The sequence below is a fragment of the Vipera ursinii genome (assembly GCF_947247035.1).
Source record: "Vipera ursinii genome assembly, chromosome: 2".
NCBI classification, from domain to species: domain Eukaryota; kingdom Metazoa; phylum Chordata; class Lepidosauria; order Squamata; family Viperidae; genus Vipera; species Vipera ursinii.
The window spans coordinates 127,186,870-127,204,039 of NC_139513.1; the positions used below are offsets into that span (position 1 = coordinate 127,186,870).

The 17,170-nt window shown below is 40.4% G+C and overlaps 1 protein-coding gene across 1 annotated transcript in view; it reads left to right on the forward strand.

Annotated features, from left to right (window-relative positions):
- Nucleotides 1-17,170, forward strand: part of RPTOR (regulatory associated protein of MTOR complex 1) — a 438,767-nt gene that overhangs the window by 279,636 nt on the left and 141,961 nt on the right. The window contains exons 14-16 of the mRNA XM_083354435.1: nt 13,448-13,522; nt 16,513-16,578; nt 16,758-16,949. Of these exons, the coding sequence (XP_083210561.1) occupies nt 13,448-13,522; nt 16,513-16,578; nt 16,758-16,949 (333 nt within the window). The remainder of the gene's footprint in view (nt 1-13,447; nt 13,523-16,512; nt 16,579-16,757; nt 16,950-17,170) is intronic.

Genomic DNA, 17,170 nt, shown 5'->3' on the forward strand with positions numbered 1-17,170 from the left:
CTGGACCAAACAGATCAAAGAGCCAAGTTTTCAGGTCCCGGCGAAATGAGCAAAGGTCGGGGGCAGTCCTAAGTTCTGTGGGTAATTGGTTCCATAGGGCAGGCGCACCCACAGAGAACGCCCTTCCCCTGGGAATAACCCGCCAGCATTCATTAACCGGTGGTACCCTGAGAAGGCCCTCCCTGTGGGGGCGCACAGGACAATGGGAAGATGATGCCGGCAGCAGGTGTTCCCTTAGATAGTCCGGACCCAAGCCATTTAGGGCTTTATAGGTCATTACCAGCACCTTGAATCTCACCCAGAGGACAACCGGAAGCCAATGCAGCTCACGGAGAAGAGGTGTTACACGGGAGTATCGGGAAGCTCCCATCAAAACTCGCGTGGCTGAATTCTGCACCAGTTGAAGCCTTCGGGTGGTCCTCAAGGGCAGCCCCATGTAGAGGGCATTGCAGTAGTTTAACCGGGAGGTCACGAGCGCATGAGTGACTGTACGTAGAGCATCTTGGTCCAGATAGGGACGCAACTGGCGCACCAGGCGAATCTGGGCAAAAGCCCCCCTGGTCACGGCTCCTATATGATCTTCCAAACTGAGCCGTGAATCCAGGAGGACTCCCAAGTTGCGAGCCCTATCAACAGGGGGTAATACCTCATCCCCTATTGTTAATGATGGAGAAGGCTGGTCAGCCCGAGATGCCGGTATGAACAGCCACTCAGTCTTGTCAGGATTGACTGTTGTTGACTGATTCTTTATATTGTCTTGTCTGATTAATGCTCTTACCACAAGCAGGAGCCATGATCAAGCTCTGGCATCTTTTCCCGCTAATCTAGAGTTATGTTTAGTGTTATTAAATATATTTTGAATAATGTCTAAAAGGATTTTAGACAGCAAAGAAAATGAAAAATAGTCCTCAACCTTTTTTCGAAAAAAGGAGCTTATCTTTGATGAATGTTTTTGCTTAGCTGGGCAATCAAACCTCCATGTATAATTCAGAATAAAAATATATTCACTGAATAAGGCATGCAACACTGTGCAGATCTATAAGAACAATAACATTTGTCTGTGGGAGTAGAGGACATAATCTCTTCTTTGAAAATGGGACCAAGAAGGATATGGTCTTATTTATTCAAGCCATGATTTGCTGCCCAATACTAGGAAACTTAAGAGGACAATGTATTTGTAATATTGCAATATGGTGTTGAATTTGAATACATTGTTAATTTCCCTGACAATTTCTCAGAGTATTTTTTTTTAAAAAAGCATAAAATGTAAATGATGTCTGAAGAGGAAGGATAATGATGTGAGGAAAGGGAATTGTCCAGTTCCTGACCACCACTACTCACAAGTGCCCAGAATTGCTTGGTAGCAAGATGGGCAGCATACAAATAAATTAATAATAATAAAATAATAAACGATCCTCTAATAAGGTTCAGGCCCTGATGAAGGCATTTCTGATGTGGCCATTGTGTTCCGGAGCTAGTTGTTTTTTTAACACTTATGTCAGAGAATGATGACTGTGGGCAAATATCCTAGGAGCACAACTTAAGTGCTCCTCAGTTGCTGTAATCACATACTAGAAACTGTAGTTTTTTGTATTTGCCATAAGAATAATGTTGCAATTAATTGTTCTTTTGAGTTGCATCTTTAGAATTGTGCAATGGGGAAAAAATCAAATAGTAGAATTAAGGAAGGGGGTTACAGAGATATATTTTTTTTCAATTTGATGTCCAACTACTGCTTTGGTATAGACTTACGAGTTACAAATTGAGCTGTGATTCAGAAAATACTCAGTTCATATCTTCCCTCTGTATGAATTTAGTGCTAGACAGATTAATTTCTCTCAGGTATCACATGTAATTTAATAATACCTTAAGTCAATGCCTTCAAAGGTTGTTGTAAGAATTACAGTGTCTGGAAGTGCATGATACTGTGGAAATGACAGAGCATAGTGGGTGGAAAACTAATCAGTATTCTAGATGTCCATAGGAGAGAGCAAAATGCAAGTATAAATAACACAACTTTGAAGCAGACTTAGTTTGAGCTTGGTTCAGTTAGAGAGCTGTGCTTCACTATATATAGTTATTTTAAAAAGGATTTGTCCCTTTCAGATGTCTTTGCTGCTGAATATTATCGGAACTTCATAGGCCTTACTGACAGATAAAGGAAATCTAAGTGAACAAATAATACCAAAGTTTTTAAAGACTTTTTCATATATTTTCATACATTTTTCATACATGAATTATCCTGACTGCTGATAGCATGCAAAATATCTGCACTGAACATAAACAGTGAAGTTCAAAATACCTACTTACTTTCTTCCTGTTAGCTTTTAATGTGTGTTTCCCTGAACAGAAGTATCTTCGATATTTTATTCTTTTGGCTGTAGGATTAACAAAGAATTTGAAATGCAGAAAGGGAAGGATATTATCATTATGCAATAATCCACATTCCTTTAGCAGCCTGTAGAATTAAAGATCTGCCATTTAGTCAGTATAAATATGAATGAGCCTTTCTTCTGAATATTTTTGTGCATGCTTTGATTGAATATCTCTTGTCCACATGAACATTTCATTCTTTGAGTATAGTTAGTTTAAGGTATTACTTAAATAAAATTCTTTAATTGGAAATAAGCAGAAGTTTGTTTTTTAAAAAAGAAATAGAAATATTTTTAATGAAAAGAATGAATCTGCTTTCTTGTGAATAATTCTTGAAATCTGAGTCTCCTTCTGAAGACTGCTATTTTCATTCATCAAAGTCAGGAAAAGAGAATTGAAAAGGAAATAAAATATTTTCCCTGGTTCTCTTAAAATGCTTGGAAACACTGGTAGGCTGTGACCCAAAGGTGCTTTTTCAAAAGGCAACTGTACTTTCTTTGTTTTTTCCTTGAAGACGTTTAGCTTCTCATCCAAGAAGCTTCTCCAGTTTTTAGATAAAAAATGAAATGTCTTCAATGAAAAAACAAAGAAAGTACAGTTGCATCTTGAAAAAGCGCCTTTGGGACAACCATGACCTGGATGATTGAGAATCTCTATAGACATCTGATAGGCTCTGAGTTTCTTTTGGTGCTTTCTATCTCAAGGCAATGAAACTGAGATAATAGTCACAACCCATCTTCACTTCACCTTTCAGCCTGGCACTTGTAAATCTATGTCCAACCTTGGTGGTTCACTCTGCAGTTCCTCCTTCCTTCCCCTCTGTCTTAATTTCCTCAACAGGTCACGTAAAATGGCCAAAGTTTTCATAGTTTTACATGAAACCAATGTAAGTCTGCTTGGAAAAGCCAAGCTCAGAAGATACTGCCTCATAATCCATTGTCTCGGTGGGAGTCATGACCCTCACTTTAAGAAAAACTGTTATGGATAAGTCGGTCAATAAATGCAACTATACTCAGGCAATGATCAGTCCTTGAATCAAATTAATGTTCAGCCTACACAGAAAAATTGCACATCACTAAAAGTAGTGACTATAATAAAAGAAGCATAATTGATGTTATCCTCCATTTCTGATGGCACATAAATTTAGGGAGAATTAATGCATCATACTAACAAGAGTGGTGTCAATCTGATGCTTATAATAAATAAGTGAGAAACAATCACATTAGTATAAAGCTGTACATGAAACATCCTACATGCAGAAATTATAAAGAGTAGTATGATGTCATAGCCACTGATATCCTAATGAAATGCATATGCATTAACAATCCATATAGCATAGGCTCCCATGGCAGAGTCGTCTTTTTTCAGATGACATGAGACCTTGTGATTCTAGTAGGAAACTATCTCCTTTCCTTAACAATTAGTAATGGAATGGAATAGAATAGAATAGAATAGAATAGAATAGAATAGAATAGAATAGAATAGAATAGAATAGAATAGAATAGAATAGAATAGAATAGAATAGAATAATAACTTTATTGTCACTTTGAATGTACACTAATCGGCATACATTAAAATGAAATTTCATTGCATAAAGCTCTCAAAAGGTCACAAACTCCAATATACACTACATAAATATGACAAAAATAAACTAGTTAATAAATACAGAATTATGCATATATATTCTGGATCAAACTGCTGTATTGTGATTGATCCCTTTGTTAAAACCTGTGTGCTCTTTAAGCAGATGAACAGTAGCTCAGAAGATGGTTTAAACAACTTTCGTTGTACAAACAGTTTTCACCTTTGCGCAGCCACCTGGGTGCTGCTTGCGTGAGTGGGTACTTCAGCGAAGTTCACCCTTTGACCTCTAGGGGGCACTCCACGTGCCTCAGAACAAGTCTTTTATTTGCAGAGCAGCCACCGGGGTGCTGCTTGCCTAAGTGGGTGCTTCAATGAAGTTCACCCTTTGACCACTAGAGGTCGCTGTTTGGAAGCAAGCCTGTTATTTGCAGATCAGCCACTGGGGAGTGCGCTGTTCTGCATGAGCAAATACAAGCCTGTTATTGCCCCTAGCCTTCACTTGGACACAAGGTCAGCCAAATTGTTTCTTCTTAGGACCACAAGTTGTAAGCCGGTCTGGAACTCTTAAGAAACTGCCTGTCCATGTTAAGAATGTCAACCGTAGGCTGTAAACTATGCCATTAACGAAGGTTAATTTGCTCCTTGTTCCTTTGTTTAGAGCTAGCGGGACTGGATAGGATTGCTTTGCTTTAGGCCTTCAGTTGCAAGTAACTTAACTGTAGGCTTGCTGAATAATCTCCCCTCTGGAGATTCAAAAGATATATTTTAGGATTGTTAGCTAAATCACTTGTTTTTTTTCATATAAAGATGCTTTCATGGCTTGTCATAAGTGTGAATCAATATCTTTCTCTGTCTATACAGCTTCACATGCAGTTTAAATTTGCAGACAGTATAAACGTTTCAGTTTGGCCACCATAGGTTGCTGCCTGCTCTAACATAAATCCAAGCTTGCTGTTTACTTCCTGCATTCCAAGGGTAGGGGCCTCTTTCACTCAGCAGTAAACCAGGGACTTGGTTACCAAGGCAACTAATTGTTTTATGGCCCCTTTATGGCTGCTCTAAGAAGTCTCTTAAAAAAGGGAGTTTAGCAAACTGACAAACTTTTTTCCTTTTTTGAGTAAAATTCAGCTCTAAACACAAATTGGGTTTGCAACACAGGATATCTGTGATCTTTCCAGTCCAATTTTGGGGAAAAGGCAGTTTCCCTTTGGAGAAGACAGACAGGGAAATTTTTGGTCCTGCATTTGATTTCACAAAGGCTTGAAAATTACAAACAAACAGTCTCTCTTTGCAATTAGGAACATTTGTAAACATTCAAAGTAGATCTCAGCAGAAATTCATTTGCATTTCAAAGTCTCTCCAAAATTACTTTAAGACGCTGGCTATAAATTCAATGACAAAGAGGCAGTAAGATTTTAACAGGTCTTTTGGCTGGTCTCCTCAGGAAGACAGGAAGAGACAACAGTTCACAGAAGCACAGATCCTAGAAGAACGACTCTGTCTCTTGCAGAATCAACTGGAGAATGACGAATTAAATCATCTCCCTTTTTTTTAATTTCAGGCAGGCAAGGAGTTCAAACTGTCTTTTGACTATTCTGGATCAAACTGCTGTATTGTGATTGATCCCTTTGTTAAGACCCCTGTGCTGGTCTGTATAAGCAGATGTTATCACTATTAACAATTCTTTCCAGATAGCAGAACTCATAAAAATATCTTTTAGCATCCAGAAATACCTTTATTTGCATGCAGAGTAGATTACAGCAGATGAGGTGAATTAGATGATAACGCACGATATTTCCAAGGTCAAAAGACAGTATCGACTCACAGTCTGCGCGTGTGTCTGCCAGTTATGGAGGAGCACATGTATCTGCCGGTTATGGAGGAGGAGAGTCCCCAGGGAGAAAGAAGGAGGAAGTCCATCCCAGAAAGGGGAGGGGTGTAAGGCACATGATCAGGAGAAGGAGGAAATATGTCATAGGGAAGGAGGAGTTGGCTGACCAGGTCAAGATAGCATATTATAATTTCCCCAAACAACCATGTGGTGGCAGCACAATATACCTACATATATTGGGCAACACTGTTGAAAAGAATTCCAACATAAGTAGTCTTCAACCCTCAGTCTCCCAGGGCAAAAAGCACCACTTTCTTTCCGTAGCTCTCTGTAATAGGCATTGTTAATTACCTCAGCAATGGAGTACTGTATTCTTCTTCATTTGTGTCTTTCTTAACTTCTTTCTTTTGACAATTATGTCCTACCTTTCTTTATGCCTTATTACAGATTAAAAAATGCATTGGCACCGTTCCTGAAGTGCCTGTTATGTATTATCCAAAAGGAAGATTCAAGTCAACTTTCTTCCTTCTTTGGAATGTAACTTTTGCCTTTTATGTAAATATATTTGTATTTATATTCATTTGTCCTCTTTTTCTGGCCTTAATATGTCATCCCCAAAGCCTGAGCCTAAGTGCTAGTAAAGGGTATCTCAGAAAACAGTTGATAATGGGAATTCTTGGAGCTACAAATCAGGCTGCTGGGTTCTTGTTTGTTTAATTGTCATCTCATGGGAAATGTGAGGAAAGTTCACTTCCAAGGGAAATTCTTCCTCGTGGAAAAACAAGAGTATGTCCCATCCTCATTATTAAACACTAACAAAATGGAGGATGGTGTTTTTATGGAGAACTGAAAGATCTGACGAATTTCTGCTGTGCTTTCAGTATGCCCTGCTCCAGGATCCCTAGGAGGACCACCTCAGTTACAGATGGCATGCAATGTCTGAGATTGCTTGCCATCTCTAACTGTCAAGCAGTTTATAATCCTGTTTAGTTAGTTACCCCAAAAGTGCTTTTTCAAAAGACAACTGGACTTTCTTTGTTTTTTTCTTAAAGACTTTTTCCTGAAGAACTGAAGAAGCTTCCTGGGTGAGAAGCGAAACATCTTCAAGGAAAAAACAAAGTCCAGTTGAAAAAGTCCAGTTTTGAAAAAGCACCTTTGGGACAACCATGACCTGGATGATTGAGAATCTCCATAGACATTTAGTTATTTGATTTGCAGGTAGTCCTTGACTTACAACCATTCATTTAGTGACCATTCCAAGTTACAACGGCCTTGAAAATAGTGACTTATGACCATTTTTCACACTGATGACCAATGGTCATGTGATCAAAATTCAGCTGCTTGACAACTGGCATGTATTTATGATGGATGCAGTGTCCCAGGGTCAGTTAATTACATTTTGTAACCTTCTGAGAAACACTATCAGTGGGGAAGCCAGATTCACTTAACAACCGTATTACTAACTTAACTGCAGTGATTTACATAACAGCTGTAGCAAGAAAGGTTGTAAAATGGGGCAAAATTCATTTAAATATCTTCCTTGCTTAGCAATGAATTTTGGGCTCAATTTTGGTCGTAAGTTGAGGACTACATATATACTTTGGCTTTTCTACAAGAGCTCAGGCAATGTATATATCTCAACCCCCCTTTATTTTTCCCCATAACAATTCTGTGAGACATGTTAAGTGAGAGTAATTATTCTAAAGCAGGGGTCCCTAACTCCAGGGCCATGGCCCACTACTGGACCACAGTCCATTCAGAACCAGGGCATGAAAAGCATCAGGCAAGTGTGTGTGCGCATAGCTCCCCTCGCATGAGTGAAATTCCCCTTGTGCAAGCAGCAGGCACATGCACTCACACATAAAACTCCCCTTGCGTGAGTGGTGGGCGCGTACACCGCCAGTCACCCAAATGGAGCTGTGCACGTGCACACATCCATCACTCTCACAAAACCATTTCCTCTCCCCCTCCACACTGGACCACCAAGCTGGAAAGGTGGAGACTGCTGGTCTAAAGCCATCCCATGGCTGAGGGGACTAAAACACATGTTTCCCCTATTCCTGTACAACAATTATCATTACCCTACATTGGCTTTGTAAATTCATAAAGAACAAACATCCACTTAACTGAGGAGAAAATAAAAGAGGTAGGTTTGAAAATACTATCAAAGATATTAACCTGTTCCCAATTTGTTAATATGCTTTTTGGTGGTATAAGAATTTTTTTTCAGATCCATATCATCAGACTTTTATTATGTTAACTCCTAACATACAAACTGATGTACAGTTGCAAGAAAAAGTATATGAACCCTTTGGGATTACGTGGAATTCTGCATGAATTGGCCATAAAATGCGCTCTAAACGTCATGTAAGTCACAACAATAGAAAAACACAGTCTGCTTAAAATAATACTACACAAACATTAGCTGTTGTCATGTTTTAATTGAACATAAGATGGAAACATTCACAGTGCAGGGTGGAAAAAGTATGTGAACCCCTAGCCTAATGACTTCTCCAAGAGCTAATTGGAGCCAGGAGTGAGCCAACCTTGACTCCAATCAGTGTGATGATATTGGATGTGTTGCTGACAGCTGTCATGTGCGTACCGGCATCTCGAGATATTCAGAATATTCCATCTCTTTCTATGGGGGGTGAGTTATTACCCCCCATAGATAGGTCTCGCAATTTGGGAGTCCTCCTAGATTCACAGCTTTCTTTAGAAGACCATATAGTAAATGTGACTAGGGGGCCTTCGCCCAGGTTCGCCTGGTGCGCCAGTTGCGGCCCTATCTAGACCGGGATGCCTTGCGTACGGTCACTCATGCGCTCGTGACCTCTCGTTTGGACTACTGCAACGCTCTCTACATGGGGCTGCCCTTGAGGACCACTCGGAGGCTCCAACTGGTACAGAATGCAGCCGCGAGAGTTGTGTTGGGAGTTTCCCGATACTCCCATGTTACACCCCTGCTCCGCGAGCTGCATTGGCTTTCAGTTGTCTTCCGTGTGAGATTCAAGGTGCTGGTAATGACCTACAAAGCCCTTCATGGCATGGGTCCAGAATACCTCAGGGAGCACCTGCGGCTGGCATCAACTTCCCTCCGCCCAGTGCGCTCCCACAGAGTGGGCCTCCTCAGGGTGCCACCAGTCAAAGAATGTCGACTGGTGGCCCCCAGGGGGAGGGCGTTCTCTGTGGGCGCGCCGGATTTATGGAACCATCTTCCGGTTGAGCTCCGGATGGCGCCCGACCTTCGCTCCTTCCGGCGCGATCTAAAGACCTATCTGTTCGAACAAGCCGGCCTGGCCTGATGGGTGATGGGTTTGGGTTTTATTGCTTTTTATGTATTTTAACTTATTGTTATAGTTTTTGGGCATCTAGTTTAATCTCTTTTAATTTTTGTATTCTTGTCTTTTAACATGTATTGCCCTGTTCACCGCCCTGAGTCCTTCGGGAGAAGGGCGGTATACAAATAAAATTATTATTATTATTGTTATTATTGTTGTTGTTATTATTATTATTATTATTATTATTATTATTATTAAAAACACACACCTGTTTTGGGTTTACTGGTCTCAAGAAGCACTGTCTGATGTGAACCATGCCTCGCAGAAAAGAGCTCTCAGAAGACCTATGATCAAGAATTGTTGACTTGCATGAAGCTGGAAAGGGTTACAAAAGTATCTCCAAAAATCTTGATGTTCATGTGTCCACGGTAAGACAGACTGTCTACAAATGGAGAAAGTTTAGCACTGTTGCTACTCTCCCTAGGCGTGGTCGTCCTGTAAAAATGACTGCAAGAGCACAGCGCATAATGCTTAATGAGGTAAAGAAGAATCCTAGAGTGTCAGCTAAAGACCTACAGAAATCTCTGGTACATGCTAACATTTTTGTTGACACATCTACAATAAGGAAAACATTAAACAAGAATGGAGTACGTGGGAGGACACCACGGAGGAAGCCACTGCTGTCCCAAAAAAATATTGCAGCACGTTTGAAGTTTGCAAAAGAGCACCTGGATGTTCCACAGCACTACTGGCAAAATATACTGTGGACAGATGAAACCACAATTGAGTTGTTTGGGGAAAACACACAACACTATGTGTGGAGAAAAAAAGGCACAGCACACCAACATCAAAACCTCATCCCCATGTAAAACATGACGGAGGGAGCATCATGGTTTGGGGCTGCTTTGCTGCCTCATGACCTGGACGGATTGTTGTCATTGATGGGAAAATGAATTCCAGAGTTTATCAGGACATTTTGCAGGAAAACGTACGACCATCTGTCCGCCAACTGAAGCTCTGCAGAGGATGGGTGATGTAAAAGGACAATGACCCAAAGCATACAAGTAATTCAACAAAACAGTGGCTTCAACAGAACAGAATAAGCCTTCTGGAGTGGCCCAGTCAGAGTCCTGACCTCAACCTGATTGAAATGCTGTGGCATGACCTTAAGAGAGCGATTCACACCAGACATCCCAAGAATATTGCTACACTGAAACAGTTTTGTGAAGAGGAGTGGTCCAAAATTACTCCAGATCGTTGTGCAGGTCTGATCTGCAACTACAGAAAACGTTTGGTTGAGGTTATTGCTGCCAAAGGAGGGTCAACCAGTTATTAAGTCCAAAGGTTCACATACTTTTTCCACCCTGCACTGTGAATGTTTCCATCTTATGTTCAATCAAAACATGACAACAGCTAATGTTTGTGTAGTATTATTTTAATAAGACTGTGTTTTTCTATTGTTGTGACTTACATGACGTTTAGAGCACATTTTATGGCCAATTCATGCAAAACTCCACGTAATCCCAAAGGGTTCACATACTTTTTCTTGCAATTGTAGGATCGATACAAGTGGATAAAGACTCATGCAGAGGTTGCTATGATTTGTTCCCAATAGTAATTATTCGATGTGACAAGCTATTCCACATGCTCCAACTTACCATGGAGTCCTCACAAAAAGAACTTTCATCTGTGGAGGAAGCAGCTGTACATACAGTATATGCAGTGGTGGGATTCAAATATGTGAACAACCGGTTCTGTGTGGATGCCGCTTCCAGAAGTCCATTCTGGGCCTGGGCAACAAAAAATTAGCTATCAGTTCTCCTGAAGTGGTGCAAACTGGCTGAATCCCACTACTGAGTATATGGCTTTCTTCATTAAGCAAACGCCAGAGGTAGCCATTCAGAGTGACCCATATATGACTGCTTGTTCATGTGTGAATGGCCCCTAAATTGCAACATCCCAATATCTGGTCTATCCTATGGGATGTATTCTTTTTTAATGAATTCATTTCTGCAGTTTATATACCACCTCAATACCATCAGGCCCTAGAATGGTATACAAATACTCATAATAATAGTACAATTGTAATAAATTTAAATTTTTAGTATAAGTAGAATTTCTGAAGAATCAGAATTGATCTAACTGAAGATGAAGCTGTTCCTACCAACATACACATTTGATACATGCTTCAGGTGAATTAATTCTGAGTATTTATTTAGACAGAAGAATCTATACAATTAATGCTTATTGTTTTAGAATATGTTTCAGTATTGGTGGTTTTACTGAAGTCTTTATCTTGACAGCCTGGGGCGTGTCTACATGTGTGTTTGTGTTTGTGCATTGTTTTCCATAAAATCTAAGCAAATGTACTTGAATTTTGATGAGGCTATCAGGCATGCCCCTGGAGAGATATTTGGTTTATTTTTTAATAGTTTCTACTCCGTGAAAATTATTTCCTGTTCTGAGGTTTTCCCTGATATTGTAATTTTTCTAGTCTTAATCTTGTAATTAAAGCTGTAATTCAGAGAAGGAGAAACAAGGCCCTCCAGGTATGACTAGAATTCCCAACAATCCTAATTAGTATCACCGGTAGAAGGAATACTCAAAATCTTCAACATCTAAAAAATGTATATGACTTCCCCTCAACACACACACCCAGCTCTGCCTAATAAAATTAGTTTCTTCTTCACTCTTATCTCAAAGCCCATGTTCTCCTGTCTGTTTTTCTCCCATTATAGTTTCTTCAAGCTTAATCAGCAATACAATAGTTTGATAACTATTTTTTCTCTGCCATTGCTCCAACTTTTCTGTAAAATATTAAACAGATGAAGTATAAACTTTGGCTTTTTTTTCTAATTCATTTATGCTTTGGCATCCGGTCCCAGCTTAATACTTTGAATATTTTTCCATCTGTTGTTTTTCATATGAGTCTCAGGACTTTCTGTTATAGATTTTAGTCCTCTTCTGATTTCCTTCCCCTAAGAATCAGAGCTCCTAAAAAGCTTGTTTGTTTGTTTACAGAGCATCCTTTTTTACATTGCAACATGTAGAACTAAGATAAAGAAAAGGAGATACGATATAATTTTTAAAAAAAATATCAATTCTGGGTAGAGGGGAAAAAATTAAACCTATGTTGTATATTTAATGGGGTGAGCAGTGGTTTTGAATTGACATAAAGGACTGCAGCAGTGGCCCCCTTTGCTCTCTTTCAAGCAGCACAGCAGAACTGTAATATGGAAGTTTCTCTGCCTTATTGTCGTGTACAGACCTTCACATAAAGAATCCTCTGTGCCTCAGCAACTGTATTCATCCATATCAATTAGATATTACCAAGAACAGAGCAGCAGTAAAGCAGTGTTTTATTTCTTCAGCACCCACTTTCAAAAAAAGATGAAAGCAAAATCAATGCCTTTGTGATCGTGTGTGCTAGGACAGGGGTCCCCAATCCCTGGTCTGTGGATCAGTACCAGGCCGCGGCATGCCAGCACAAACAAGCGAAGCCCCAGGCAGCACACAAAAACAGCCCCCCTCCGGCCCATGGAAAAACCTCTCTCCACGGAACCGGTCCCTGGTGCCCAAAATGTTGGGGAACTCTGTGCTAGGGTGCTTGTGATGTCCCTTGCTTCCCATCTCTATCTGAGCTCAAGAACAGCTTGAGCAATTTCGTCAAAAGAAAGAAAGACTTGGTGATATATGTAGATAATGATCGTGTTGGCGGAATGTGTGTACATATACAATTATGACTTGTAACTACATACATTGAGGAGACTTGATTTTAGTCAGACAATAAAAAAAAGATATGAGTGCCAAAGGAGTCACCCAGTGTAACTGTTGAAAGAAAAAGTATGTCAGACTTTAAGTTTGTTCCCTCTTCTCGAGGCTTTATGCGTAGATTTTACAAAAGATGAACCAGAAGAGCCCTTAGATTTTATCAGTTAGGAAAAAAAATACAGTTGACTATTGTGGAAGAAGATTGTTTTTTCACTACACCTGGCTTACAGATGATTGTTCTCCTAGTTCATTGTACAGACTGAATGAACAAAAGATGTACTGTTCATTGAAGGTAAAGTTTTTTGGTAATTGCCTCAAAGGACTCTCCAAGCAAACAAAGCTGCCTGTGGGCCTTGGGCATGGAGCAGATGTCCTTTACTTCCATGATATAAATCTTGACCAAGATTTCTTGGCTGATGTCCTGGCAGAAGAAGCTTACTTCTGCTATTTTGTTTCTCAAATCAATTGAAAATTGAATTTGAAGGAGAAAAATTACTACGCCATGAAATATTCATAAATCATCTGAAGGCTTAGAAGAAGATTTTTTCAGGTTATTGAAATTAACTGTGTTCTTTCTTCTCTCCTTACCCTCAATCTTGTTTTTTAGTCATGCCAAGCTGACCTTGTGAAGGACAATGGTCACAAATATTTCCTTTCTGTTTTGGCGGATCCTTATATGCCGGTAAGATTAAGTAATCAATCCCCTTTCCTTTCCATCGCTTCCCCCCCCCGCCGCCCAAAATCCATCTGTTTACATCTTATGTGTTGTGTATTGGCTCACGTGCAACTCTTATGTGACTTAATGAGGTTTTGTAGATGGTAAGAGTTCTTACGCAATTCTAATATGTGGTATGCTTTGTTGAATAACAGCAGTGAAAAAAGTAAATATAACTTTTTCCCTCTGCTTAAGCAATTAAAAATATTGACAGTGCATTCAGGGAAGGCATGGGAAAATGCTTCTTCATGCAATATGGCTGAATTAATCTTATTGAATTAATTAGTATAAAACATGATGATAGTGTGCTTGTCTGTTAATTAAATTACTGACTGGATGGGCCATTCATGCCCTATTTAAAAGGAAAGTATCTGAGATAGTGCTCTTATGCTAACTTCATTTCCCTGACTTTCTCTGTTGAGCACCGTGATGGGAATAAGAGAGTCTTGTTTATGTCCAGCTGCTTCCCTATGAGATTCCTTTGTGTTATCACAGTTGCCTTGATTTTCACACTGGGTTGTGCATACCTTGAAAATGATTCAGACCTTGCACCAATACTTCTCTGTTATTGATTGTAACAGACCCGCTTTTGTCAGGCTTCTGTGGTTCCTTAAAATTAATGTGTTTCTTAAAGCAACGGTACCTTTTTTCATGAATAGTGGGAAAGCACTGTGTTTTCATGTGGTCTGAAGCATTTCTCCTGAATCATCTATACCAGACATGTCAAACACAAGGCCCAGGGGCCAGATCCGGCCCGTGAAGTGGTTTCATGCGGCCCGCGAAGCCATCCTGGAAACAGTGAGGGAATGGCCCCCACTGCCTTGGCCCTGGCCCAGAGACCCTCCTCCTGCCAGAGACCCTCAGATCTGTCCCACTCTTGCCCAGGCCCCCATAGGCACCCTTGATGCGAATGATGTAGAGGTGGCCATGTCCACCCAGTAGGCCATACGCACTCTAGCCACGCCCACCCAGTAGGCCACGCCCACCCTGGCCATAACCACCTGGCCCCCTGAGGGCAACCGCAATGCTGATGCGGCCCTCAATGAAATTGAGTTTGACAACCCTGATCTATACAGTGTGCACAATTCTGTTAGATGGGCCCCCAGTATAAGAGCCCCAGCTCAGAAGTAAATTTTCCCATTCAACTCTTCATGCTCAAGCTCAGGGAGCAGCATTATTCCAACGTGGTAGGACCTTTCTTCCACCATTAGCTACATGGAAGTAACATGCAACTAGGCTGTAGTCTTTCTGTCAGAACAAAATGAAACGTCAGCATCCAAAAGCTGTTGAGTGCCTTATGTTAGAGTAAGGGGAAGCTGTTGCCTTCATCCCCTGCTTTTGGAATGAGGGAACTTGTTTGTTGTTGGAAAACAGGTTAGCCTTTGGTCTGCTCCTCTTGTATTCTTATAGCAATGTTGTAGTAAGAGATTCTATATTTCACAAGGAGCAATACATTTTAATTATTTTTCTTCAACTGAACTACTTCGGTCTTTGTAAATAAGATCACAGCAGACTAAATAATAGTTCCATATCAAAAAGTTATTGTGTAAGAATAGTTATACAGATAATCCTCACTTATCAACCCTACCTGGGACCCAAAGGTGCTTTTTCAAAAGACAGTTGGACTTTCTTTGATTTTCCTTGAAGACATTTCGCTTCTCATCCAAGAAGCTTCTTCAGAACTGAAGAAACGTCTTGGATGCGAAGTGAAATGCCTTCAAGGAAAAACAAAGAAAGTGCAGTTGCCTTTTGAAAAAGCACCTTTGGGGCAACCATGACCCGGATGACTGAGAATCTCCATAGATGCGTACCTGGGAGCAGAATTTCTGTTCTTAAGTGAAGCAGTTGTTAAGCAAAACATCACATGATCATACTACTTAATGACAGCAATTCCGGCTGTCCTGGTTGCAGTCGCTAGATCAAGGAATATGAAGCCATTAAGCCAAACCTCGTTTTTTCTCCTGCCTCAAATGAACTGCCTCTGCTTCAACTCCTCCTCTCTGCCTGGCTCTCCCCATCTCTTGTTCTTTTGGTTGGAAACTGATCAAAGAGAGAAGCAACCTGGAATTAAGGAGAAAGTTCCTGACAGTGAGGACAATTAACCAATGGAAAAGCTTGCCTCCAGAAATCATGGGCACTGCATCACTGGAGGTTTTCAAAAGACTGGACAGTCATTTGTCTGAAATGGTATAGGTCCTCCTGCTAGAGGAGAGGGCTGGACTAGAAGACCTCCAAAGTCCCTTCCAGCTCTATTCTATTCTATCTAAGAGAATGGTTGTTAAGTGAGCACCCACTATAAATATAGTCTGTTGAGAAAAATAATTGTGCTAAGAATCCCACTCTTTCTATAAACTTCAGTTACTTCTATGTATCAGTGGGGCCCAGTTCCTTCCTCGTATATTTTTAATAATGTGTAACATGGGAAAATGTTAGAAAAAAATCATTTTCACTCTTTCAAGTGACCTTGCAAAATGTTTTTGTATGGTTCTTTATCAGCACTTGAAGCACAAAGCAATACTGTGGTTGCCGATTTGACATGCACGAATATAGAGTTGGTAGAAAATGTACCAACTCCAAGAGGCTTCTTATCCGGACACATTTCTGTCTTTGCACTATGTATTGCCTATATTAACTTTGTGACTGTTGATATTTGTATTTTCAAACAGCACTGTCTGACATCACGTTAGAAAACTTCAATTTTGAAGTTGAATTAATTCTTATCAGAGGGAACCCATAATCACCATCTGAAAAGGATTGGTTTGCTTTTCATGCTCATTTTCCTGTTCAGTTAAATAACGTAATTTTTGTATATTAAGTTTACAACTTCCTGGAGTCCTCCAGCAGTGCAAATCTTTGTCAAAGATGCCATTTCTCCTTTAAAGCTTTTGCCTAAAGCTTTCCTGTGTTGCTTTACCCAAATTTCATGAATATAAATATTCTTGTGTCTATATGTTAAGGCTGAACACAGAACAATGACAGCTTTCATCCTGGCAGTGATTGTCAACAACTACAACACAGGACAGGTGAGTACAAGTGAAGAAAAAGTGAGGCTTGACTCAGTAACCTTGAGTAAAAAAAAGTTAAGACAGCACTGATTTAAGCCCAGTCATTTCTGCCTCATTCCCCTTGGGAATATCTTGGCCTGAAGATTTATATACTGGAAAGAAATGGATTGCCATGTCATGAAGGCCCTTTCTTGCAGGAAGCTTGCCTCCAAGGGAACTTGATTGCCATTTGCCTGGAGCAGCTGAATGATCCACACCCTCTGCTGCGCCAGTGGGTGGCTATCTGCTTGGGCCGTATCTGGCAGAATTTTGACTCTGCGAGGTGGTGTGGGGTGAGGGACAGCGCTCACGAAAAGCTCTACAGCCTTCTCTCCGATTCAATACCCGAGGTAATCTAGGTTTCAAAGTAAATCTCTTCCAACAAGCAGACCCTGTTTTAATTAGCTGCCTTAATTAGCTTCGCTGTGTTACAAAGCTGCTTCTGTGACTGCCTAAAATGAGGAGCCAGGCGTCGTTTTTGCAGGATGACCATTGAGATATTAAAAAGAGCCAACCCGCCACTTTTTGAAAGGCTTTGGGTTAAACTTCACCGCAGGTAGTCCTGGCTTAG